At 42.4% G+C, this 27,926-nt stretch overlaps 1 protein-coding gene across 2 annotated transcripts in view; it reads left to right on the forward strand.

Moving 5' to 3' along the window:
- Positions 1 to 27,926, forward strand: part of MAGI1 (membrane associated guanylate kinase, WW and PDZ domain containing 1) — a 348,309-nt gene that overhangs the window by 258,340 nt on the left and 62,043 nt on the right. For both annotated transcript variants that reach the window (XM_026074919.1, XM_026074920.1), the window contains exons 3-7: positions 1,227 to 1,346; positions 12,649 to 12,855; positions 16,728 to 16,938; positions 20,021 to 20,103; positions 23,357 to 23,392. In XM_026074919.1, coding sequence (XP_025930704.1) covers positions 1,227 to 1,346; positions 12,649 to 12,855; positions 16,728 to 16,938; positions 20,021 to 20,103; positions 23,357 to 23,392 — 657 coding nt within the window. The remainder of the gene's footprint in view (positions 1 to 1,226; positions 1,347 to 12,648; positions 12,856 to 16,727; positions 16,939 to 20,020; positions 20,104 to 23,356; positions 23,393 to 27,926) is intronic.

Raw genomic sequence — 27,926 nt, forward strand, 5'->3', positions numbered from 1 at the left:
TTCTTCAGTCCTTTTATGGAGGGTTTAAGAAATTGTATACATTGACGAGGTACTGCCCAGGGGCCCGAGAGTCCCACCAAAGTGAAAAATCATGCTTCATTAAATATTAGGTATGGCCTCCACATCTTTAAAGTTATTCCCAAGGTGGCAGATAGGTTGTGGCCACAGCACTCGCACTCCTCCAACCCTCTGATGCTGCTCTTTCTTCTAAAGTTCAGTCTCCTGAACTATCTGTAAATCTGTCATTTATATTTAATCTCAGATGCAGAGAATTCAGCCATCTCCTAGCCTCTGGAGTCATGGAAAATAAAGGCTATTGAACAGAAATTGATCCTAATCAATTAAGCTGTGCTCAGTGACCTAAAATGCAGTGGCCCAAGCCATATCAGCAAAAAGTCATCAAATGACTCATCTTACACTGTGCGCCAAAGGGCTATAAATTSGCCAGAAGGGAGAAGAGTTTCAGAGCTGGCAGGGTAGCAGCGATCAGAGCCCAGTTCTCCATGGATACTATTTAAATTGTCAAGTGTTAGATGGAGAGAGAGRTTCAGTTTGAATTATGATTCAAAAGGAGGACTATTTCTTAAACTGGGTTAAGCTTATAGGTGAACTTCTACAAGAAAAATTTGTAGGTCGTATCTTTAGTGGGTGTGTGCAGATAGAGTAACGTTGTGTATCAGAACTCTCTCACGGTACTTTTTAATGCTGATGAATAATAGCATAAATACAGGTCAAGTAATGGGAAAAAAACAAGATCTTTGTCTGTGATGTGAAAGAATAGCTGATGAGATAAAGTGATACAGAAATAATGGAAGCTAGAAAGAAGTTGTCTTATCTAAGAATATGCAGTGCTATTTTACAGAAGTAGAAGTGCGACCGTGCTAATGATGGGAAGGCAATTGCTGACAGGCACTGAACTCTTCCAGCTGTCTTTCTGCATGTAATCCAAGAGATCTCTTTGCAAGAGAGCCTTTCTGGGAATATCAAAAACAATGTGATAGGGTGAAACAACTGATAAAGCCAGCTAAAATTGTGATCTATGTTTTTTTTTTTTTTTTTTTATTGTGTGCCTCCCAACTCCTACCCAGACTCTTGACGTTGCTTTCTGTGTCACTCATCAAATTGTATTTTACAGATGCTGTTATATCTTTAGAATAATGATTTATTGTCCCTTCTACCTCCTGATAGGAAAACAACTTTATTAATATGCTGGTTTTTCCTTTCAGGCACAACTCGCCCTCCAAGAGAAGGAGAAGTGCCTGGTGTGGACTATAACTTTCTGACTGTGCAGGAGTTTCTGGAGTTGGAGCGAAGTGGGACCCTTCTGGAAGTAGGAACTTATGAAGGTATGGACTTCTTTCTCCCGGTGTCTCTCTTTTGCCTTTATCTTCCCTGTGTGTTCATCCTTCATCACCCAACTGTGTCTCAGGATGCAGCTACATGACATGCTGCTTCTGACTTTTTTTTTTCCTTGGATAATTACTTCTAACTTGGATCATTTAATGATTTTTTATTTTTATTTTTTTTACATCATAGTCTTACAAACAGTAGCATTGATACAAGTAGGGGGCACTGGAATATCACTTTGAGGAGAGCAGGGAAAAGATGGCTTTGCCTCACAAGAAAGTGCATTGTGTAACTAAACCTGCAGTCTATACCTCATTATAATTAAAAACTCCTTTTGGGATGTGTTTTTTTCTAGAGAGCATTTAAATATATCTCTCTGAGAAGCCAGTTAGAAGAACCATATTACAGTTTTGGAAGTCCTTCCAATCCAGTTTAGCTCATGCGTGTCATATTTCCRTTTGCAAGAAGTGAAATGGGTCTTGTCTTAATTACGACGTATTGAAAAAGCCTAATTCTTGCAGTCTTTAATAAGAAACATGAAATATATTTAAAAAATCCAGACTGTACCCAAATAGTTGATCGTCTTTGAAAAGTCATCATCAAGTATGAACAAAAAAGATTGTGACATGTGGTTTTGGGTTTAGGCTATAAAAAAAAAAAGTCCTGAAACTCTGTTCACTTAGCCTACTTCTTAAAATTTCCCTTGTAAGGTCACCTTTAAACTTTGCGCCTATTCCCAACTGCAGACAATTGCCATGTCCAACCTGGTTTGCCTGAAGATGGTAAATGTATAATTTGGTTTCACTCTTCCACCTCTCTGAGTTGATTAGCTCCATCAGCACCATTGCTACCGTTCCAGCAGCAGCACTTCCCTAAAATGAGCTTTTTCCTCTCCATGTTTCTAATTATAACACTAAATTAGTTTTCTTTGTTGTGATGCTCAAAATAGATCAGCTGAACTGCCTTGCCATTACTCCCTGATCCTATTTGTTCTTGTGACCTTTCCACTTGGAACAGCAAAATGGGTAGCTCTTTCCAACAGCTCCAGGGACATGCTGAGGATTAGTTTTCAGGAGACACTGTGCCCATCTGGAACAGTTATAACATGGTCATTTCATTGCTTATGTGATTATATGCAATGCCAACTAAACAGTTCAGATTTCRTGGGTTGCTCTTTTCAGTTTCTGAAGATGAGGTTGATTTTTTTTCATGGGTCTAATGGGCATTTCATTTCTGGAGGTGATAGAAGTGTCTGAACTTTGAGGGACTAATTTTTCAGAAGTGCTGAGAAGCCGCTTTCCCTATTGACATCGGTGACATCAGTGCATAGTGGTCCTGGAAATCTAGTCCACAGAAGGAAAAATCAATAAGAATAAAGAAAATAATGATGATGCATRTGTGCACATATGCATCAAGACACATTACTATTTGATTGTAATGTGAAATAAATAATGTTCATTTTTCACTTACAGCTTCAAGAAATGATTTTGCTGCCTTCTGAGATTTCTTTAATGACTTTGTTGTACTACTTTTGGAAATCTTATTTTTCAGTGTATTGATCAAGACGATGTTGATCTTGATTATATCTTGGAATATAGTGTAATTCAATGCTGCAATAACCAGCAATTTTGGGAAAAAAAAAAAAACCTTCCAAAAAACAGATACCACAAAGTTAGACTTCTAATGTCCAAGTCTTTGTTATTGCCTAGCTTTATATTCTGAGGTGACTTTAGTTTTGATTTGTTTTAAGCTACATTTTGCTGACTGTTTTTTTTTTTAATGTACCGTCATGATGAAGCTGATTATAGTTCTGCCCCTGCCAGTGATACCTCATTCTAAACTGGTGGTATGGAACTCAGCAAAAGGAAATATTCTACTATTTCTCTCTGGAGAACAATAAAATAATACCCTTAATGCGTGGCTTCTATTATTAATAATGCTGCTTATTGTACTGAGTAGGAGTCAAACAGTTGCAAAGATGAGATTGCCTTCGATTGCAATGTAGTTAGGCAATTTAGAGGTGAAGGAAGGGGAATACTGTAAAATAGAGAGTGGTGTTGTTAAATGGGAAACCTCTGCAACCTCGCACTAACCCCATGATTTTGTGGGATTGGATGAGGTGACCAGAGCTTACAGACCTCATGATGGCCACAGTAAGGCCATTTCACCTCTGGGGGAAGGATGGGGGAAGGACACTATCGTCTTCAACTGCAGCCAAGAAAACAGAGRTTGGATAGTGAGATTATGGAGCCCGGAAAGAGTCAAACCAATCCCAGGTTCTCCTTTGCTGACAGTTTTTAAGAACAAGTTAGACAAAGAGTGGTCCAGATAGAGCGATCCTGCTGGGGAAAAGCACCTCTTGAGGAATTCCCAGTATTCGTGATTTTATGAGCTGCAGAAGGAGTGTTTTGYGTGACCAGGAGCCAAAAGCTCATGTGGCTCAAGGAGGCTGGTGGCTTGGACTTCAGGGTGGTTTCCTGGGGTTCCTTCTGGCCCTTCACTTCGAAAAGTCCGCGTGTGAGAGGGGGAGGTGGGTGTTCGCTCTGTGTTTCTATGCTACGTTTTAGCAGCTCGTGAGAAATTCTGAGCAAAACAATCATGATAAAGTTTTAACTTTAGCAGATGACATTTGTTTGCCTTTTGAAGGCATAAAGCCACCCAGGTGCTAGCACTGTAGTTGGGAAAAACCTGGTGGGAAAAGATGCAACACTGAGCATTTGTTTAATAAAACTTACTGAGAACTTCAGGGGAAAGGGATTGGAAAATAAGGAGCCTTCAGAGCTTTGATGCTGATATAGATACGATTGATTTGGAAAGAATAAAGAACAAACAGCAGAGAACAGTTGGAAGCCACAAAGTAGTAGGAGAGTAGATCAGGTTTTGAAAGAAAAACCCATGTCTTGAAAGTGCTGCAATTGCAAAGAGAGGAACTGCAACCTGAAGTCACTTTGTTGTTGTTGTAGTCACTTTGTTGTTGTTGATATTTTAAGACACTGCTTTTCAATGATAAAAGCTAAATTTTCCCCCTTTTTTCCCCCTAATGAAAGCTAAATTTTCATATGGTCACATGATTCCAGGAGCTGACGCTGGAAGACTTGCGTAAAACAGTGATGCTGCTCCAGAATTGGTGCTTTTGGCATCACCTGCGTGCTGGTAAAGCTGGATGTGACATGCGCAAGCTAGTTAGTCATTCCAATTGACGATACTCATTAGGAAGGAAAAATCTTTTTAGACTGAGCATTATTTGGGCCTTCTGGTAGATAGGGAACCATGATAATTGTAATCGCAGGCATTTATTGACTGATCCTTCAGGGCATAAAATACTGATGGAGGCCTGGAAGTAACTGTGTAGGTTACTAATTATTCAACGATTACTTCTGCGTTTGAATTGTGGGCTCTGGCAGGGACCCCAAGGGAGTGCTGTTTTGAGCAGAGCCACAGCTTCTAGGTTTTATTCGCATTTCTTTCACAGCTTGCTGAATGGCCTTGGGCAAGTCAGGTAACTGCCTTATACTTTGGGTTCCTGGCCTGGAGAATATTAAAATGACTGTTACTTCTCTCTCCATTAAAATTTCAGCAGATACCCTAGGTCTGCAGTTATCTCCTATTACAAATATGAGGGAGACGGTGGAAGAGATGGTTTTTCAGACGGCTGAGCTGCGTGTTCCCGGTTAAGATGGGCACCGCACAGGAATGCACAGGGAGATGAGCGTGGTGGCCGAATTTTGCATGGGGGTGGCTCTGTTTCGCTGGGGTCTGTCCAGGCTGTGTTAATGAATGCCCGCGCAGCACTTAATGATCCTCAAAAGAAAAAGTGCTGCACTTTATAACATGTGAAGGGTTATTATATTTTAGAGTATTATTGTCAAGGCATCATCTTTCATTCTCAGGACAAGTGTTATGTGATTGCCAAGAGAAGTAATAAGTAATCTGCATTAGTCTCATGACTAAGATGTAATGGGGTGACTTGCTAACATTTTTAAAATGTATAAAACTGGCTACTGTAGACAGGGTCTTCGATTGTGGTACTTAATGAGTATAATAAATTACCTTAACAGTGCAGTTAGAATTTCAGCTGAAGTAGAGAGGTGTATTTGGCAACATGCTTCAAATCAAGATGTCTTTAGCCTAATTTATCTGATGTGCTAGTTCCCCTTGGGTTTATCTGCATCAGCCCCGCTCTCCCATCTTTGGTTAGCAAAATGTTTTTTGTTGCTGCTTTTCTGGTGTTTTTGCAGTCTGTGGGTCTCACYAGCTTGGTGCAACCTTGAAACGAATGCTGTGTCCGTGACAGGCAAAACATGGACAGGAAGATTGGGAGAGCAGGGGAGGCAGATGCTGTGGGTGCCCATGCAGTGGAACGACATGTTCCGCTTAATAAGATAAGATCCGCTTATTAATGTCTCCATGCTACAGATTGACTCAATAAATCATAATGGCTCCTTGAGTGGCATTGCAATGTATCATGTCAAATATCCACTTATTAACATCTGCGCCCTGTGGAAAGATGCCGGTTCTACCTTTGACGGTTATGCTTTGGTTTTCTTTCTTCTTTTAACTACTGGTAAGAAAGAAAGAAAACACATTTTCAATGTGCTCTAGGTGACCCTGCTTGAGCAAGGGGGTTGGACTAGATGATCTCCAGAGGTCCCTTCCAACCTCAACCATTCTGTGATTCTGTGATTTTTGTGTATGTGCACGATTATCAATGTTAAACATGAGCATTGTTATATTGTTATATATCATCTGGTAATAATGCTTCATCCTGCAAAGAGCAGGAGCAGTAGCTGAGTACCTATTTTTCTTTAAAAGCAAATATGCAAATATCTGACAGTTTTTTCAAGTGGCATTGAGTTTCCTATGAACTTCTCCTATTTTAAATTTCTGATTGGCTTCTCTGTGCATGCTTTCAATAAGAAGTTTTCCAATGGGAGGTCTGTCTGCAACTATTCATTAGCAGTCCTGCTTTTCACAGTTTCTTGATCCATCTTAAAACACAAACCTTGGGGGTAGAGGTTGCTCCCAAATGCATCTGGCGAAAAGGAATGTAACTTGTGAGTCAGCTGGTTATTTCTTAAGTTAGACTTCAGGTCATTTCAAGCCATCATTTACTCTCTAACCACAGGCTGGTGTGTTGGTTGATGGAGGCTGCCCTCAGTAGCCAGCTGATGRATGGCAGCCAGGCACATTTTGGCGYTGTTGCTCGGTGCTGGATGTGCAGGGGACTGTCTCTGGGATAAGCTACACTTCTCCATCAGGACGTTACCCTGGCAGCTGCTGGTCAACCACATCTTCTCTGCAGCAGCCATGCTGCAGTCGGCTGCTGTATCCCATCCAACTCCACCCTATTAAATTCCCCTTAAAACTCCTCAGAATACAAGACATGAACATGTTATGAACATCATGCCACAGCATTGACTCGTGACGTCAAAGGACGGTGAGGAGAGGTCAGTCAGGATGTCTAAGAGCACACGTGCTCACCACTCTTCCACTTGGCAAGTGCCAGTGGTGGAGTGGGGAAGGAGAAAGGGAGCGTGGTCCCATGTGCTGAGGCCAGGGATGCCGGGAGCCGGAGAAGCTGCCCCGCAGGTCCAGCACGTCACCTCTGGCTCGCATAGAAAGCCAAATCCCAGCGGCACATCCAGCTGCTGCAGAGCCCATGCGTGCGGGGAGCTGGGCCACGATTGCTCCTGCCTTTCAGGGGACAAGACGTTCATGGGACATAGCCTCATGTTGGGAATGCGAGTGTATTTTTCTTGTTGCAATAGTTTAACATTGCATTTTCCTGATTGCTGCAGCTTTGTGCTGGATATGGTGCGTTTCAGCTGCTTTTCCTGTGTTCTCTGTACATACCATGTACAAACACATGTATATTCGCGTTCCCTATGATTTTTTTAATGCATTTGCATGTTTAATATAACATATTCTAATATAGCTGAGCTCAGGAAACACCCTGAGCTTAAATAGTCATCTCATTCCCCATGCCACCAAGATCTTACTGCTTACGTGTTATTTTAAGTATCCGTATTTCATTTTAGATTGTTAAAATTTTTCACGCGTTAAACGTGTTTGCACCTAGCTGTACACACATGTTAACAAAAGCCCTGTGGGAATAGCTGTTGMTATCTCAGTACAGGAGAAATTAGGATAAATCAGACCGATCTTGATCTGCAGGTGATTTTGTGCTACGCTGCCATTGCCTATAAGGGCACTAATTGCGGTATGTTTGCATGTTAGATTTCAGACATAAATTGAAATGTGCATGTTGCAACGTTCTGGCTAATTTTAAACAAAAACGATCCGGACTGATCTTTCAGTTAACTCCATCCTCAGTAACCGCAAAGGTTGACAGAGGATCTGCTGTTTGCAGCGGCTTTGATTTGCATAGGCGGGAGGTTCATTTCTCTGAGCTCTCGTTGGCTGCCTGCGTTTTGCTTCCTGATCCAGCTGCTGTAGCCGCGGCYGCCTCCCGGTTGCCTGGATACTCTGAATTTCCTGGAGGCAATTGCTAATCAATGTGCAGCTGCAGCTAGGTGCATCCCGCGGCCAGATCTGTCAGCTGAACGTGGAAATCTGGAGCAGAATAGGATCTGGAAGGGAACGGACGCCCCACGGGAGCAGGCRCTCTGCTCCCGGGAACCGGTTCCTCCGCTGCAAGTCAGAGGCGAGCGCTCTTGGTGGTGGACGTAGGTGAGCAGAGGCTCTGCTGCTGAAACTAAGGGTCAATTGTTTTGGTTCTCGTGGAGCGCGGGAAGAAGAGCTGCGTCTCGGAAAAGAAAACAATTATATTACTAATCAYTTTTGGAGCCTTTGTGTCAAGGCCTTGTTTAATTTTGCTGCTTATCTCCAAGTCTCTTTGCCCAAAAAGCCGTTTGCATGAATACAGTACRTTGCAGACTGGCTTTAAAACATAAGCGGTTACCGGGAGCCTTGTGAACGCAGAGCATTGGAGCGCTGAAGATCAGATACACTTTTCATGGATGCAGGGTCCTCTGTGCTGCACGGAGGGGTTTGAGGGCTTTTTTTAATAATTACAGAGTTACACCTCACAGGAGAAGTCAGTAAATGCAGAAGCGAGGGGGCTCTTGCTCGGTACTTTCCTGCGAGACAACTGCGCTGCCAGTTCCAGTTCCCCTTCCCACGGCCCCTCGCCGAGGTGAGACTTTAAGGGAGCTAACTGGCATATTTTTGTGAATTAAGCATCAGGTTCCTGGTCCCAGAAACAAGCGATCGAAGGGGGTCTGTGAGTTTGCTGCCCTTCAGGGGAACATTGTTTTTAATAAGAATGTTTTGTCATTATTTTGAAATAAGGCAGATTTTCCATTGCTCCTGGGCTTGTGAAACTTTTGTTTGAGTTCACAAGCTGCAGGACAGGGCAGGAGCTGCCRTACATTGCTCTCGTGGATTATGAGCGCTGCTTGAGCTGGCAGAGGAAGAAGTGTTAAGATGATGGGAACTTGTCTGATTGCTGCGATTAGCTGTTACAGCRTTCTAATTACTGTGCGTGATACTAAAATGTGTAAGCTCCCGACGCTTTCAGATAAGGAGATGAAAAGGAGTCAGCTCCAAATAGCTATTCTGTTTTTTTCATTATTATTGGTATTTTTAAGCACTCCCTTGAGTGACGCTTTACAGCTCATGGATCAAGTCGTGGTCTTTGCTGCACAAGCTGCCATCAAAATTCTGTTGTGGTTAAATAAGTTTAAGTACCAAGGGACCGAATAAAATGAGGGTTAGTGGAAGGTGGTGACAAGGAATTTGGTTATGGTTGTGTGCATCTGTTGAGCAAATGCATTGTTATCAGATATTAATTCAGTTACTGTAGGTAGCATCCAAATGTGAATGAGAACGCAGTTCCTGCAGGAATCGGACATGGAGAAGCGTACAGTTTCTCACATGTTGGATGATTCAGAATTGGTATTTTCACAGAAAATTTGAGGTTTTCCCTTTGTCTTGCTCAAAACATCTCCTTCCGTCTGGGAGATGAGCTGCTCTTTTCCAGCTGTGAACTATCACGCGATGGGCACCRTCCCCAGCAGTTTTGCAGAGCTTCACCTGAGCAGTTGGGGGAGCTCAGCACCCCGGGAAATGCTGCCGTAACTGTGATGAGTTTGTGAAATGCGTTGGGACTCGCTGGGATGACAGATGGTTGTGTACGGACGTGTAACGTGCTGTTAATAATTAGAGCTGATTGGATATTCAGTACAAATCACACTGGCTGTGAAGTTAGCCCGTTCTTTAGGCTTACAAGTGGTCACAAAACACAGTTAAAGCATATTTTTAAATATAGGGTTTTTTTCATAAACATTGACAGATTAAGCAAATAAATTCAAGGCTGAGTGCTTTTGAACTTTTACTTGGTTGTTCCCTGCCAGTTGTTAGTGGTGCACATTTGGATTTCTGAGTCACAGGGTAAATATTTTCTCTTTCCAAGTTGAAGGATTAGTTTCGATGATAACTTTAAGTGCCAGTCCCTCCTAACGGGGGTCTGTCCCCAGGCCCATATGCTGGGCCTTCAAAGTGAACTGGGTAGCAAAGAGAAATAGATMGTGAGCTTTTGTGGAAAAGTAGTGTTTTTCATTATCTCTTATTCTCCATGACGCTTAGAAGTTTGGGGTTGAGCTTTCTTTTGCAGTTCTTCATCATGAGCTGGGTGGTTTGCTTTAGAAAGGCCTTTTTTTTTTTCCTGAGCAAGGTTTCTGAGGGTTTTTTTTTATCCATGGACTGTTGGGGAATCCGGACTTGGTTGTTGCTAGAGGAGCTGAAAAGGAGCGAACTCAAAGATATCATCATAGCTTTCTCCTGGACTGGAGGAGAGGTTGTAGCATTTGTGCTTCGTCCTTATTTAGCAGAAAATAAAAGTGCACGCTAGCAACGTGCATACATCCCCTTCACTCACTGTGCTGCATCCATCACAAACTTCTGGATTTAGCCATTTGCAACATACCTGAAATATATTTCACACAAAATATTGGTGTTCAGAGCTATGAATAAAAAGCTGAGCTCACGTGTCTCACACAGACATGGATATGTGTGTTTAGTATTAACATCCTCATAAAACACACGTTTGGTTATAAAAAAAGGAAAAAAGGAAAAAAAACCCAAAGCGGTAGCTGGAGAAATGCAAAACAGGATAGGATGGAATCAGGGTAGATTGTTTTTTGTCCCCCTACCTTTGTATTTTTGCCCTGGCACACACACTCCTCCATTTCCTCTCATTTTATATAAAATACGTTTGCAGTATGTAGAGCATAAGAATCATTTCTCTAGCAGAGACTGCAACCTGCTTTAGGAGCCTCCATCCCCATTAAAAGCTCTTTCCAGAAGAAGTAATTTCCTTCTTGCTATAAATTATGCATCAATGTACATTTAAGATTCTGAAATGACGAGCAGAAGATGAAAGCGTTGCAGGATGTCGCTGCTCCTATGGAGCTGAATCCACAACGTTGTGTACAGACTTGAACACACCTTGTTAAGACAAACCTGCGCCTGTTGCTGTCCTAGTACTTGGGCTGTGAAAGCTCGGAGGGAAGAACTCCTCCGGCTTCTCGAGCCCCAGCTCTGGGAAGAAGACTTGTTCTCCCCTTGGAAGTCAGCGGTGGAGGGTAAGATGGCAATGTGTGTCCAAATTGTCCTTCCCGCGGTGCCAGCTGGAGCTGGGGGGCTTTTCATCTCCCTTGCTCCTGGCATGTCCAAAAACCTCGCAGGGCCAGCGGTTGAGATCTGCGAGTGCTGGGGCACGTGCGGGTCCACGCAGCCTTGCCCCGGCACTGGCAATGCCTGAAGCATCACAACTGTAAGGGACTCGGATGCTCTAGCAGGAAGGGCAGGTCAGCCAGCGAAGCAGGCGTTGGACACCCAGCCAGTTCTTATGGACTAAAATCAGTGCATTTCGCCTTGAACTCAAGTCTGTGTCAAAATCTTCAGATATTAGAAATATTATGTCATTACGTGTTGAAAATACTGATAAACTCATTCTTTTGTGTTATTCATAACCTATGGAGATAGATCTAAGGATGTAATCAACTGTACATGTGGATTTTAGAGAAGAATTTTGTGCTGGTGTTACAGCTGAAGCTCTATGCATGCACACCCACATATCTTTATACACAGTTACATGAGGCAGTGCAGACTGAGATGAATCTTTAATACTGTGGCATCCCAGAGAGTATAGGGAGAATATTAAAGTCCATCTTCAGAGTTCAACAGTGGCAAACAAAAATATATATTAACTTTTGAAAGGRAATGTTTGGATAATTATTTATTTTAATATAGACATGAATTTGCTTGTAAAACTCTTGYGTATCATATATCATTGTGTAAAAAGTGTCAGTCACTTAAGGAACAAGCACCTTGCAGCAGCCCTGAACTCCTGTAACGCCCAGCGTTACAGGAACCGGTCCCAGGCCTGGGGCTCCTATTTACAGTTTCAGTGCAAGTCAAGTGCTAACGTGTTGCAGAGTGGAACGGAAACCCTGAAATATCCCCGTGCAAAATTCTGGCTTGAATGAACCTGCACTTATTCTGCATTTCTTCCATTGGCAATACAGCAACAGCAGAGTGTGCCCAGAGCTTTTTGCTGTTGCGTGTGCAACCTCTGGTGACGGTTGCGGGAGCTGTACGTTGGCTTAACTGCAGGTGCGTCTTTGTCCCTCGGACTTTTGCTTTAAGATCTGCTTGTTCGCTTCTATCCAAGCTGACCCCAACTGCTGAATTTCCTCTTTGAAGAAAGCAAGCGCCACGTGGTAGCTTTCCTTTTCTTTTCTTTGACAAAGTTTTCTTTCAGAGAGAGACTAGTTTTTGCTTTTTAAATGCAACATCCACCCAAAAAGAACCTGTGTATTAAAGCAGGCCATCGAGCTTTCATCACTTCTCTGGGTGATAGCAGTCATGAATTTTTTATTTTCTGCAGGGCTCACTCCAGATCTGCCAAAGCATTGTGTGGGTGCACGCAYGTAAAAAGGCTACTAATTGAAATTCAGATGTAACGAGATGAAGTTTTGCTATTCACCACGGCTGCCTTTTGTTTTAGCCCTTGTACGCTCAGTGCACCTCAACAATGCAACCCTTGCTTCTCCTTTTAGCTTCAACAAGAATAGCTTAAAAGGCACRAAATATTTCCGTGCCCGCTCTCGAGATGAAATATGCCTTGAAAAAAATGGGAAGGACWTGTGTAAGTTTTATCTGTTTTCTTGTAGGGAGAGGCAGAGATTTTGGCGGGACTGGAAAGAAAATAAAATAGGAACCTTGCTGCTAGAAACTGCTCACTGTTGAACATGCAAATGCRCTTCTATTGCCTAGGTAACTATTATGGAACGCCCAAGCCTCCGAGCCAGCCCGTCAGTGGGAAAGTGACTTCCGCCGATGCGCTGCAAAACCTGCCGCCCGGCTCCAAGCAGTCGACTCCAAAGCGGACCAAGTCTTACAATGATATGCAAAATGCTGGCATAGTGCATACAGAGAATGAGGAAGAGGATGATGTACCTGAAATGAGCAGTAGCTTCACAGGTAAACCCAAACTATTGCAGCCTGTCAACTAGGCCACATGGGGAAAGGTTTTGGAGTTAGTTTGTTGCTTTTTTTTTTCTTTCTTTCTTTCTTTCTTTTTTTTTTTTAATAGGTTTCCTTCAAAACTGTCAATCCTGGAAAAAACTGGCCCACAGCACCTGGATTGCAGGTGTCCTGGTATTGACAATCACATGTACAGTTGTGTCTTCTAAGGCGGCCGTGTGGGATTGGGCTGGAAGAGAGAAATCTGAAAAAAGCATCAAATCCATTAGTTGCTTTCTTTTTTTTTTCTGGGTAGCTGTTGTTAGTGATGGGCAGAATTTGAGAAAGGTGTACAAATGAAATTCATGTTTTATTCATTTTTTTTCTTCCTTGGGAAACGTTTTACTTTACAGCGTTACATTTTGAAGTCCTACAGCACTGGAAACCGCTAGGTTTCTGAGTAGGCATCTTTACTGTGAAGAATAATTGAGGCTTTTTAAAAGATATTCTCTGGTATTATGTGCTTTTGTCATTAAGGGCACATTCATATTCTTTCAAAGATTGTCTATTGAATGCAGTCAGCCAAATTCTGCTTTCAGTTGCTCTAATGTAGATCTAAATTACTCCATTGAGCCAAATGACAGAAGTTTAAGTGCAGAATGGTGGAATGATGTCTGGTAGAAATTATGGATAACACTTCTAGATCCCCTTATACTCTGAGTTAATCATTCTGCTGTTGGCAAATGCAGAGGTTTTTATAAAAAAAGAAGCACATCATGACTTCTGGTGTCAAAGAACACGCCAACATTTTGAACATCGCTTTGTGCACGCTCAGCTTGAARTGTGACTGTTCCACTGGAACTCAGAAGCTTTCTGAGTTTGAAAGGATCTTGAACACTACATGAAATGCTCTCTTGTAATATCACAAATTAGCCCAGAACCTCAATTCTGCCTGCAGCTCTTCCAGCTAGTTTTCACTTCATTCTCAGTCATGCTCAGAAAGGTCAAGAGAGTGTTTACCTGTGGTTGACAGTTCCAGTCATTATAACCAGAACAAAATGGCTCAGACTGGATACATCTGAAATGAATTTTTGCTCCCTCCAAAGTATGTTGCTGTCCTTTCCCCTTCCTTACACCTAGAGATAGCCAGCGCATCCAGTGACTAGGTCCTCTTCTCCAAGGTACCTTCCAGCAAACTGAGGGCTKCTTGCTGTGGGGAGGAGGTCTGAAGCGTGGATGCAAGCTGTCTGTTTTTGTGAAGGCCTTGTGTTTTCTTTTCCCTGCTATCCTTTCGGCCTGAACACAGACCTCGCTCCCACTCTCAAGTGTTGGCTCTAAGGTCACTGGAAGCTTTTGTGGTCTAAAGTCAAGTGYTGGGTGCAGGTGGGTTCAGAGCATGTTTCTGAGCATCTTTCAGAGATCCATTGAGTTTCTACAAAAATCAGCAGGAAGTGTCTGAAACTCTGAGGAGCAGGAGCTCTTCTCTGTGTCTGCCAACCCAGGATTTCATATTGCTTTGACAGAGCTTTACTTTCTCATCTCAGTTTTCAAGCGCTGAATTCGTCTTCCTAGCTCCGTATGAGGTAGGTATGTAGCAAGCAGCCCTATCCACACCTTCAAGCCTTTTGAAGCTGGTTGCTGTGGGTGCTAGCACTGCGGGCACTTGGCCCCTGAGGATTTGTACCAACACAGCAGGTTAGTGAAAGATTGGAGATGGGAATTCAGGTGGTGTTGGTCCTTTGTCTTCTGGTTGCTTCCCACCACTCTGACAATTTTCCATCTCAGCCTCAGTTGAACCGTACCAGCTATCATGCAACTACTTCCCAGCAAAGTCCTGGCTCTAACAGCCAGATAGAGCTTTAAAAGGATTTAGGCTGAGAGGTAGGTCCTTGTGGCCCTGGCCGTATTCATCATCATTATGCTCAGAGCTATTTCAGCGGTGGTCATAAGCTATTCGGTATGCCTGGTGGGTCCCCAGACTGGACCCCACTCTCAGGACCAAACTATCTAATGATTTTGAGGTTTGTGCTCTGCTTGGCTTTTACCCATTGTATTTTTCCAACCCAAAATCACTCCTCAGCTCCTTTACAAAACTTTGTGCCTGAGGGTAGTTTCTCACATGCTGTGACATGGCAACTCCCTCAGCCCGAGTCTTGAGATCTGTTTTTGGCAGGAAGCTGTTCTGAGATGCTGTTTGACCTCTTTTCTACCTGACTCTGATGAGAGGTGTTCCTCTTGAAGAGATTCAGTGTGGTGCCCCTGAACTGATTGCAGCATCATTTGTCATCCTCATTTTTCTTCACAAGATGAAATACTGGAAGATGCAGTTAATTTGTCATAACATTATCGCACCCTGGCCCCTTGCCTCCATTAAATGGGCACAGAATCAAGAAAAGAGAGTTATTTCTCCTATACCAGAATGATTCCTTATGCTTATTTCATGTGTAACTGTGCTAGCCATATTAAAATGTTCTCGCTTCCATAGAAGACCTGTCAGTGACTTGTGTTTTTCAGGCTTTGGCATGTTTACGCTCACAGTCTAAGCTGGCGATGATTCATTCATGCTCCAACTTCTTTATCTTGTCAGTATCTACCTAAAAATATAGCACAGCAGGAAAGCTAGAAAGCAGACAGTTGAGGGCACTGGTATAGTCTAGATCTTTTTCTTCCCTCTTTTCCCAGTTTATTATTGTCAGTATCTTGTCTTTTTGCACCCTTTCACAGAGGCAGCGCCCAGAGTAGGAATGGCGCAGGAGCTGCTGCTAGCAGGTCCCCGAAACAAGGCGCTGGGCTTTGAACGGAGAAGCTGAGGGGTCTCCAGTCTGGAGAGCRGAGGCGAGGTCTTGGCTGTGAGTCCTTTTGGTCTCGGCACAGCGACATTGCAAAGTACAACGTTGGCCTCAGCGTTGCTTGCTTGATTTGTATTGCCTGTGGCCACACTGGAAACTAGTGGTCTGGTGACTTGCAGGTCGTCCCAGGTGATTTGGAAGGACTACCACAGTTTTTCACTGTCTTCAGAAACCCCTTTGCTAGACACCGGAGTAATGTTAGAATTGGTCAGTTGCTGCCGAAGCCTCCTTGCCAAGGATTCTGGAGGACAGACGCTAGTTTTTGGGGAGCATTTCCAATGGTGTTAGGGATGGAGGGAATGGGCAGCATTGTTTTGTAGCTACAGCTCAGCTGCGTGGATATAAGCACCAGAAATATTTCCTTAAATGGAGGAGAGCCAGATACATCGTGAAATACTCCTGAGTAAGTTTGAGTGGAAGGATATTGTCGTGAGCAGCAGAATAAAACTCTGTAGATAGATAGGCTGTTGTGAGCAGCAACATGTGGACGCATGGTACAGTGCTGGCATTCACTTTAATTTTTAATTCAGCGAAACATTGCACTGAATGAGAACACCATTAGCTTGTTGACTTTCAGATTCTGGCTACCTTCTGCACTTGTAAAGATCTCCCCTTGTGATCATTCTTCAAACAGGAAATTTTAGTCTCCTAATCCCTGTCCCACAATTGGCACTGTGGGAGTGAACCTGTAAGCCTGCTCGGAAGCCCATTGAACTCATCTACATCAGTGAGCCGTGGCCTCAGACAGCTTGGAAGATTTTGGTAGCTCAGCAGGGCCTATTAGTGYGAACACAGTAGCTGATCACAGTTTCTGGTTTGCTCTGGCAAGGATCTGGCTGGCAGAGTGGGCAAAGCAAGCTCGTCCCTGCTGGCAGAAAGACTGCAGAGCCTCTGCCCTCTGTTCATCTGTTGCTGTGTCTCATGTATTACAAAGCAAGGAGGGCCTTTGAAAAGAAAATTGCAAGGGAAGACCAGGAGAAGCAAATGGGAAGAGAAAAATATTGTGATTTTCAATTTTATTTGTGCTTGTTTATTCCRCAGCAGAGTCTGGTGACCAAGACGAGCATAACACGCATATCACACGAGAGAGAGCCCCGCCGTCTGTGATTGATAGCCACACCAACGTTCCCACCACGGAACCATCTCAGAACCTCCCTCAATACCTACCTCCTCCYGCCGAGGATAACCTAGGTCCTCTGCCGGAAAACTGGGAGATGGCCTACACCGAGAACGGAGAAGTCTATTTTATAGAGTAAAGCGCTTTTTTTTTGTTCTAATTCTTCTCTCTCTCCCTCTCTCTGGTCATAAGTAAACCTCTGTGGATGCATTGTGTGTGTATATGTATTAAATATTTAGCGTGTACAGTTATGTAGCAGATCTAAAAGTTCTTTACTGCTTGTGCAGTGTTTTTGCATTTCCTGATTGGATTAGCATCCAAATTACTCCAGAGTTCAAAGGCAGGGGGAATTGCTCGTTTTATAAAAACAACAGGCAGTTATAAAATATGGGCCAGTTGTTTTCAAGGGTGGAATGAAAGCTCCTAATTGCAAGGGCTGAGAGTTCATTCCTGGAGCCTGCCCCTGTGCATAATGCAGCAGGGAGCGGGAAGCCCTCTGCTCGCATTCAGAGCTGGGGGACTGGCTTTGAGTCTTGTCCTCTCATCAGAGTAACAGCCCAAACGTGTCACCGTGCTCCTGTGATTTGCTCAGTGCAAAGCAGGAACAGTAAGTTTGGAAGAGGAGAAGTACCTGGCGCTCCGCAGTCTTTGCCTGATGGCTGCGTGCTGTCAGCAGCTTTAAGATGATATTGATTTTCATGCCATAAATAATAATCTCTAATTATACTCATCTATATTTATTCAGATAGGAGTAACTTATATAATGGAACCTGTTAGTTGGAGAGACTTCTTGCACAGTTTAGCTGTTCATTAAAATTCAGATAGCATTTGAAACTCAAGCCCTTAGCTGCACTAGTAAAGAAAGGTGTGAGGAATCGATTTTAGTTTTGAAGGTCTGTCTAATGCAGTCCTGGAACCCTGAAGTCCTGAGACCCTTCACCTGTGTACTGAAAGCCAGTGACCAGGTTAGTTGGTCAGTACAGAGGAACCCCCTCTGTTAACACCCGTCCTGGCACGCAGGAGAGTTAAGCTGGATTATGGCAGAAACGGGAACAGTCCTACCCCATCTTCTAGAGAGGGGATTTCTGGATGGGGCCAACGAGGAGTCCTGAAGAAAAGGTTTTTCCATGGCTGCAGTGGCAGGGGAACACATTAAAAAAGAGTGACCAAAGATTTGAGGAGCTGGGAGGACTGAACGCACTGCAGCAGCTCTTCCCTGGCCGGGAGAGGCCTGCTGTAGGAAAGATCATTTTTCCAGGGCGCTCTCAATTGCCTGAGCAGCTTCACCAACCCCCTTCTATAAGCCAAAGTCAGGAAGGCACAGTGCAAATTCTCATCTGCTGCATTTCAGAGGCAACTGAAACGTGTTCGTTATCCTGAACGCGGTATTCTGCCCCTCATTACGTCCTCAGGGTGCCTCATTCTTTGGTGTACTTTCTGGCTTTGATGCGCATAAAACGGCCTGAGTGATACCCCATCCAGCTTGCTAGGGCAAGCAGGCAGTTCTGTTATTKCCAGGCACACCCTGAGCCTAGAAACAATTTATCAATTTACAACAAATCTACAAACAATTGTATCAAATTAAGAGAGCAAACTAATGAGCTGCGTGGACCCAAGCTGGCTCGGATGTCTGTACCATCACTTCCGGTGCTTTGGGTTAGCAAGTCGAGGTGCTTGCCCAGGACCTGCACAGGTCYGGTGGGGCCAGAGCTGAGCACCAGATAACTAATCCTGCTGGACTGCAGCCGAAGCAGTTTGGCTCTTGAGATGTAGTTCTGTGGTGCATTAAGTGGGATTTCCAAAGTATCCCAGGCTCTCATTATCCTGCCTGTAGAGCTGTCCGTGTTACAGGTCTGACACCATCCTGTCCCTCTGAATGTATGATCTGGAAGGTATTTAGCTAAATTTTCTATGCCTCAGCAAGCTGCACTGTTTTGAGTCTTAAGGTTAGAGAGACAGTTGCAAGAAATATGCAAATGTTCCCTCGCTCTCCTCCCATCACACTCTTTTCTCAGCTAGACTACAGACTTTCTTATTTATAAGTTGGCAGAACCCCTCTGCTTTATTGCTGTTAATTTGCCCGACTTGCTGAATTTCTGCCATTCAGTTTTCTAGTTGGTGATTAATTGCTCTGAAGCCTACAAAAGAATTAAACGAGTTTGTTCATCCTGCCTTGGGAGGGCTGGGTAACAGAATGTGTCAAACAAGGACCTTTTATTTAAGCACTCGGAAGCAGGGCAGTCATGTGTTTTTGCAGTAAAATTGGAGTCCGCTGGTCGGTTGTTAGTTCCTAGAGGATCATAGCCCTCATGGCAGCTTTTCCTGCTTTGCAAGGCTGTTGTGAGGCTTAGTGTAAGGTTGTAAACCTCTCTGAGACCTGGAAGGAGAGGTAAATAGCACTGCATGATATTGGAACTCAAAACTGCTAAGCAATGTTAAAGGCTAAGCTAGAAAAATGAGGTATCGGGAACAGGAGGGTTATCTTTGCAGGTCAGGTCTAAGATGCCATCAAGTAGCAGAAGAGGCGTTTTACTACTCGCTTTTCTCCATAGGCAAATCAAGTGATGGGAGGAAATAATGTCTAGAATATTTGCTTAAAGCCTGTTTACTCTGCAGCTGTAACCCCTGGGACTGGCATCATGATACTGTTGGGGGACTTGGAGAAAGGAAGAGTTGAAAGCGAAGGTGTTCAGCTTTCGTCAAAGGCTTTGATGGAACATTTTTGTTTGTGCAATTGAAAGTTTTCCCTGGAAATTTTGATTTTTGACTAATGCTTGGGTCAAATCTGAACAAATGTCAAAGGTCTTTTGCAGTGAGAAAGATCTCTGTATCTTTCATGGAGGAAGGRAAAATACTTTCCTGTCTTTTCGTCAGGAGGCAAAGGATCCATGAGATAGCTCCTGGAATTAAAAAACCACGAAAGACAAAAGTTTGGAAATGAATATTATAATATTGCAGCTTTCACGTGCACCCTCTAGGCACTAATGCTGATTTTTATATTTTATCTTTTTTACTTTTCACCTTTGTTCTTTCAATGCCAAGATTCTTGTGGTTTGGTAGACTAGTTTACAAAACACCAAAGTGTAATGCCATTTCTTCTGAAGCAAAAGTATGCCTTCAGGTCTGTTGAATAGTAAAGAGGATATATACTTTTATGTCACTGATACTTCAGCTCTAGTTTATTAACAAAGGGCATATTTCCATTTTTGGTTTCCAGCCATAATACAAAAACAACATCTTGGCTAGATCCACGGTGCCTGAACAAACAGCAGAAGCCTCTAGAAGAATGTGAAGATGATGGTAAGAGACTGAAGATAGTGAAATAGCAAGGTGTTCAGTCCATTTCTAAGTGTCTTTCTCCCTTTCCTCTTCCCCTTTTCCATAACCTGTGTTCAGAAATGCTAAAGAAGGAGTGAAAGGATTTATAAGTGCGTAGAAATGATAGCTAAAAACGCTGTCTGTGCATGTAAGATAGCTATCAAGATTGCAGATCTTGTAATAAAAATCAGAGAGATGTGCTAGAAGTAAGAAGCATCTCYATTTCTGCAAAGGTGTTTGAAGGGTCACTGATGCTGAATGAGACTCAGCTTTCCAACACGCTTGCTGCTTGGATCCTGGTGGAGGAGGAGAGCGACTGAGTCTCTGCATGCGCTGTTGTGTCACGCTTCAGCAGTCTGTTTTGTATGAATTGAAAGAGTTGTGTTGTTATTTCCTTGTTTGAGCAGAAATAACTCAATTGCTTCGCTCTTAATGTTAAATTCTGACAGTCCGCTTAGTGTTAAGATTGCTGAAGACAAATTCTATTTGAAATCACAGACTTTTAATCCCCGATAATTTCCTCTGATGTGATTTTGTATTCCTTGAGATGTTGGAAATGCAAGCCACTGTCCAATTTAGAGCAGCCAGACGCATGACTGTTGAAGGAGGTTCTTTCCCTGCATCCTTAAGGAGGCACTGGAAGAAGAAGGGAAATCGTGATAAAGATAACTTAAACTTTTGGGAAAAACTGTTTGCAAAGTTTGGTCTATTGACCAAACGAGGTGATGGTATTTTAATCCACAATTTTAGCTAGCACAATGCTAGCATGGTAGACAGATCTTAAAGATACAAGGGTGTACTTCATCAGTGTTGGTGCTGTCCTTGTAAAATTAATTTTGATAACATGATTAATCTCCTACTGGTGTAAGTCAGCTTCTCGTGAGTTACAATTTTACTTTGGAAAAGAATCAGTGTAGTTCATCCATTTTTACTGGTAGGTTCAAACCTGGCCTCCAGAGCTGCTGCTACTGTTTTTGCACATGCCGTTTTTCAACCTCCACTTTCTTTCACGTGTAAGATTTTGCAGGATTTGAGAATTTGACTGTGCAGCCTTCTCTGGGACACGATGAAACAAATCGCCAGCTTGCTTGTGAAAAATGCAGCGCTTACCCAAAATGCAAGGGTGCACAAAGCTCAGGCGAAAATTGAGCACACCAAGTTGAGGTGCCTGCTCCAGATCCCGTAGCAACTGGCGTCATCTGTCAAGGAGCGAGCTGGATTAATGAAGACCTTGCTCTGGGCCTACAAATGGATATGTCAGTGGGTAATCAGAACTGGAACAAAATTAAACCATACTGTACGCAGGCAGAACGCCCTCCTTCTTGCAGTTAAGCTTTGCTGGCAGTTTAAAAAGGAGGTTGATAAGTCTCGGCGTAAGCTTTCAGAGGCTCGTTTGCCCTGGAACGCAACTTCTGTCCGAGCTTCCTTGGCTGGCAAGGCGTCGGCTATGCCGTAGCCTGGGCGAAGTGACCGAGAGGCRCGTGCCGCTGAGCTGGCATGGCTTGCTCTGCGCCCGGAGCCGGCTGAGCACCCGGCATCCGCGTGAGGCAACTGCGGGTGGCTCATCCCCGCAGTTTTAAGGCTCCTTGCAGAAGGGAAAGTCTTTCAAACCTCTTGTCCTTGTAGCAATTATGAAACAAATATTGGAATAATTTATTTAATTAGGATTGTAAACATACAGCTGGGTAATTTTTCGTATTTAATTAAGTTCATAATTTTACAGAGTAGCAGCATTTTTGTTTATCAGGTCCTTGCATTCAGCTAATTTCATCTTCCCACACACYCCTTCACTCCATTCACTAAGCTGCTTATTAATGAATATTTTTAACAGTAGTTAAACCAATCTTTTCATAGGTACAGCAGTGCACTGTACAGTTTTGCTTGGCTGTTCTGATGTTGCTTTACACATAAGAATAATTATATTTCAGAAAAGAACATAAGCACAAAGAAGAGATAAAGTTATTTTTACTGCATTATATAAGTTGGACGTTTTTTGGCGAGGGTCACTGTTGTGAGTATTTCCACTGAAGTCAATGGGACTGCTCTCCTCTGTTTTGTTGTGTGTGTGTGTGTGTGCGAGTTTTCAGGCTCGATCCCGTCCTGTTTATGGTTTTATAAATGTGAGATATCCTTTCAGACTTGCTTGGGTGCAGTTGCCTCGTGTTCTTCCCTTGTCAGCATACTTGTGCCAGACAAGTTATTGGTAGTTCCCAGTTGTTTAGGCTATCAAAGGAAATTGTAATTCATAATTCACACTGATGTTCCTAAACAACTGTTCTGGCAAAATATATGACAAACAGGTCATGGAAGTGTTTTTAGGTGTCCAAATTTTCAAAAGCAATGCTGTAGCGCTACGTCTTCTGTTTGCTTCTATCATTCATTTATATGGCTTACACTTTGCTGTATTAAGTCCAAGATTGTTTTTACCATCTCCGTTCTGATTTTGTCATCATCTTTCATTTTCTGACTGCATTATTATTATTTATAGGCTGAGCAATACTTTAATCATCTGTGTCACTGTTAACTTATAAATATGGAGTAGCTAATGATGAATGGAGCGACAGTGAATATTGATGGCTTTGTGTGTTTCGAAGATTGCTATGTGATCTTTGTCCCAGGTGTCCCTCTGAAACCGGTGCATACCTCTCTATTCCTCACCAAYGCCTCTGGTCTTCAGTAGGGACCTGGGACTCCAGTTAAACAAGGCTCTTAACTTCATATCTAGCTTAAATCATCTGAGCAGTTGCACTGAAGTCAATTCGACCTCGTATGCACAAAAATTTAGGTACCTTCTTGAATACCTTGCTACATTAGTTCTTAYTTAAATGCAAGGTTTTCTTCCCAGATTTCTTCATTAGTACTCAAGTCTGGCCTTCTGATAGATATGTGTGTCTACAGAACGGATTGCAAAGGTATGACTACACAGACCTGAGGGAAATGTCCCTACAAAAATGGGAACAACACAATGTGCTACTTTGCCATATCAAACCGTAGCATGAACGTGGTCAATTGATATAGATCTCTTGAGAATGCAAGAACTGGTTCTTTCATAATCTACATCAGATCCATCAATATTCTGGTCACTAAAATATGATAAACTGAAAGCTTTGGCTAGTTCTGTAGAAAATTAGTGCTGGTTCTGCTATTTGCTGTAGGGAACTTCTTGCTTGGTGCTGGTATCTGAAATTTTCTTTTAATTTTTTCTGTCTCATTTACTGCTCTTCCCTTGGAGAAGAAGGGGTACACACGGAGGAACTGGACAGTGAACTAGGTAAATCATCCATCTCTCGTTTTGATGTTTGATTTCAACTGCACTGTTTTAAGCCTTTAATTGCTTATCTTCTCCTTTGTGTCATTTTGCATCTTTCAAGTTTTTTATTTTAACAAGGCCTAATTTAGCAGCAAGACTTCCCTGGCCCAAGAAGCATTAGTCTTTCTATAGCCACGGATCTACAATACTTTTCTTACTAATTCAGAGTTTGAAGAAGAGAGTTAAAAGAGGGCCTTAATCTCACAAAGTTTGTTTAAAATTGCTTATTCCTGGACCCTGCAGAAATCAGGGCTTTTATACTGGCATTGCTGTCTCCAGAAAAAAGCCCACTGATGCCAAAGTTGAGGTCAAGTACCTAATGGTGCCTTTTCAGGACTGGGACCAAAGACATTTCCCAGACAAGAGAAACGAAGTGAGATTTAGGAASTTTAAGTATTACATAGAATGCTTTTGCTGAGCTTGGGAGTGAAACAGTAAAACTTTTTACTGCAGTACATGGTTTTGTAAACAGGTGATTTGAGATGATGTGGTACACTTTTATTTGCTGCATCTTTTAGTGAAGAATGCTGTCTTAATATCTAATCTCAGYGGTGCTCGTTCTGTTTATACTGATGGTGGAGGTAGCTGTTATTTCTGTTCAGCTATGCTCTAGTGCACTTGGAAAGCTGAACGGCATAAAAGGTTGCATAGGATTTTGTTTCCACTAGGTCTATTATTGCTTTAAARAGGATTGTGTTTACAGTTTATAGTTCTGCGTACTGAAGGATTGTATTACCAGAGAATTAACCTCTGGTTTCTGTAATGACTTGCCAGTGTATTCTGCTTCCCACTTTGCTGTGATGGATACATCATCAGGAGCCAGCAGTTATTGCCTGGACTTTTAACAGTACTTGAAGAACTACTCTTCTGGATAATATGCTTGGAATAGTGTTGGAGGCCTAACTTCTTTTAGAGCAAGAATTTAATAGAAATTACAGTTTGAAGAAGAATGCAGTCACTTGAGTTGCATGTCAGCATTACGCACAGCCCAGACAGATGGTCACCAGCAGACCAGCTAGCACCAGGAGTAGGTGGATGCCTACCAATAGCCTGCAGGCGTTTTTTGTGGAGGTCTTCACAAAGGGTGACTCGAAATAAGAGAAAGGGCAAAAAGCAAAATTAGAGGCAATAATGAAAGAGAAATGTTCCCTATTTTCAGTCTGATATCAGGATTCAGTGCAAGAGAAGAAGGGCGGAAGAAATAGATGCAGGGAAACTCATTAGTTGTTAAGGCTGACCCCAGTTCTGCACTCACTCACAAGTGGTTTACTCTGACATCATGAGATGTTCCCTTGGCTTTAATGCGGATAAGCTCTACTGAGGTCACAGCCCGTAGATGTATTGTTGAGATCTGCAAATATTGCAGTGTGAAGAAAGAGATTTTTARATGGTTCAGTTGGTTACGGCAACATTAGTGAAGGAGCATGAAAACATATGGCCTATTCACTAACTGTATTCATGATTAGCATAAACTGGTTGTTGCCAGATATTTAGCTCCTTTGTTTATCTAAAGTTTGTTTTCTAAGTGTGAGAAATTAAAACTGGAAGCATTTGCATGACTTTTTTTTCCAAAGATGTGGATTTAATACGTAGTAATAGATTACTTCTCTTYGGCATAAGGTTGTACAAAAGGACACAAAAATTTAGCCTTTGGAGTAGAATTGGACACAAGCTTGGGCAGATCCTCCTGGACTCTCACCTACGCAGGGAGCAGTAAAAGCTAAATACACTGAAGTCAACTGCAGCTCCTTTATAGTGATGCAAGGATGTGACTAAAGTCCCTGGTGGTTAGAGAAGTTCTTTTTTAGGAATCCGTCCATCCCTTCTGTAGGGTAGAATACTAAACAAGAGGATCTCAGCAGGAATTCATGTATTTACCCCAGGCTTAAAAGTATAAAATTGAATATTTATCCATTGAAGTTACCTGCTGACAGATATTTTGAGTCTACAGAGTGCTTCATGGATACGCCAAAATAAAAATCATATGGCTCCTAATGACACAAAATGTTTTTGGAAATCTTAGGTTTGTAGTATAATCTAATGCTCAGGGTCATCTTCAGTTTGGCAGGAAAAGTAAAATAGGAAGATGAATATTTTAAAGCAGCTAAGGTGCTAATGTGTGCGACATGGCTATGGAGAATGCTGACTAACCTTTTGCTTTAGAGAACTTTCAGAAGCTTTTAGGAGTCTGAAAGTGCATCTACATAATCGACAAGTAATGGGTTGAAAACAGCAGTTTGTTTTGTTTTGTTTTGTTTTTTTACTTCTGAGAACACAGAATTGTCTTCCTTAGATGGAGAGCTGTAGAGATGCGAGGCTGCCCAGTAGCCTGGAGTGCTTTGGGCGTAATACCATTTTGGGGGTCAGGACAGTGCACGTTTTCTGACCTTCCATGAAAAATCTTTAGAAGAAAACAGAAAATGAATACCAAAAATCATTATGAAGAGAAGGAAAGCAAAATATTTCCATTTGAGCTTTAAAAATCAAAAACACTTCACGGTCCAAACAATCTCATTTTATGGCATTTGCACATTATTTCTCCCTCCCTCCCTTCACTTTTTTTTTTTCCAGCTTGGCCTTTTCACCATAGTGCAAATTAGGAATAAAATGGCTGCCACCAACTGTGATTTTCCTGAATGCTTGCTAGGTCATAATTTAATTGTACCGAAACCCTTTAAATAAGTCCCACAGTGTTTTCAACATATGGGAGTCCTTTGCAAATCAGATGGTTCACTTTGCAAAAAGACTTTCAAGTTGGCCTGTAGCTTTTTAACTTCTGCTCACATGTAGTCTTCCCTCTTGCATGGCATMGAGGACTATCAGTTTCCAAAGAATTCATTTCAGATTGGTCTGTTGATAAAATTACAAAGTATTTTCATGCCCCAAAGTTAGCACTGGCTTGCATTTAATTGCTTATGTCTCAAGGAATCCAAAGACATTAAAACTGATAAGCATTAAATAATGATGAGAATGGAAAACTTACCTTATATCGGCAGATAATGGGACACGTGGAGCAAAAACCATGAAATGAATTTCATCTAATGTTCAGCCAATTCTGAACACGAACATAAACTTTGAGTAATTAGTCCATGTGTGTTTGTATAGATTCTGTTCATCTTCAGTCTGGAAATATTTGTATCCTTATGGCAACATAGCCAGAGACTATAAATACAGAACTAGATAGTTACATTTATTCTAATTAATGGGCCATTGTTGATTGTAGAGGCTCACCAATTGATGCCATTAATGAAAATAAATCTTTGGCTTTGATAATAAATAAGCAGTGATGATTTACTATTGGTCTTGTCAGTTTAGTGATATCCTTGAGGAATTAGTTTGCAGGGGCTAGCTGAGTAGACATCCTGCGAATTGTCTTATCAGACAGTGGCTTTTTCTTATTATTTATTTATTAAATGTATAGTCTGTGGGGCAGGGACTGCACTTGCACGGTCCATGGCGTGGTGGAGCCTTCTTTTGGGCTGATTCACAGATTTCTGTAAAAAAAAACCCTTGGTTTTCAGGATGATTTATTTCAGTACCTGCAGCTAATGGGAACGTGGTGTATAAAAATGAGTGGGGCAAGGAGCAGGCCGCTTAAGTAACACATACAACTTTAATAACCTGAAAAATAAGTGAAGTGGTTTTATTACATTTGCTAATTATAGTTGAAGTGCTATGTGCTTCCAGTCTAGAAAATCAACAGGAACAAAAGTGGATGCGTTTCCAAATGTTAATTTCATCTTCAGAACTGTTTTTTGGTTAATTATGCTAATTAAAAAAGGAAATTGCTGTTACATGTGATTATGGAAACATGTGTTTTTATATTAAGTGTTATGCAGTGAAATACATCTCTGTGTGTGGAAGCACCCAGGAGGATGGTTGCTGTATGGGGGCCGTTTACATTAAATTCACATTGTCCAATTATCAAGGTGCACTTTTACGTTGGGATCAGGGCTAAGCAAAGCAATGTAAATCCCTAAGGMAGGCGTTGGAAAATACACTTTTATCAGCAGGGGTGAGCATAATTGGCCCAGCCCTGGGACAGGAGATGAAATTCGTCCATCTGTTAGTGTGCCAAAACTGCTCGCCATAATCTCACCCTTCTTCATAGGCTGGCACTAAAATCCTCTGCCTTGCAGCCGGCGTCCGCTGCCATTGCAGTGCCTCTGCCTCCAGCTGCTGAGCCCGGGGCAGTCAGCCAGGAGGAACTTGAGGCGCTCCCAGGCAGGAAAYTTATTGATCGTTTTCTTAGGTAGTGCAAAAAAGCAAATCTAAAATTGACGGGCTGTGACATCTTCCCAGTGATTCGCTAACCCAGTACTAGTGGGACAGCTTATGATGTTGGGGACGTGCCATGCCATCCTTTAAAAAGGAGGCTGTGAGCATCCTGAAGACTGCGTTGGAAGCGAAGTCTGAGCTGCTGATGAATTTTATGCCTTAAGCAAGAGTGGGGAAAAAATCTGCATTGGAGGCTTCAGTAGTTGTTTTTTTCTAT

Source organism: Apteryx rowi, unplaced genomic scaffold (assembly GCF_003343035.1).
Source record: "Apteryx rowi isolate R43461 unplaced genomic scaffold, aptRow1 scaffold_4, whole genome shotgun sequence".
Taxonomy (NCBI): Eukaryota; Metazoa; Chordata; class Aves; order Apterygiformes; family Apterygidae; genus Apteryx; species Apteryx rowi.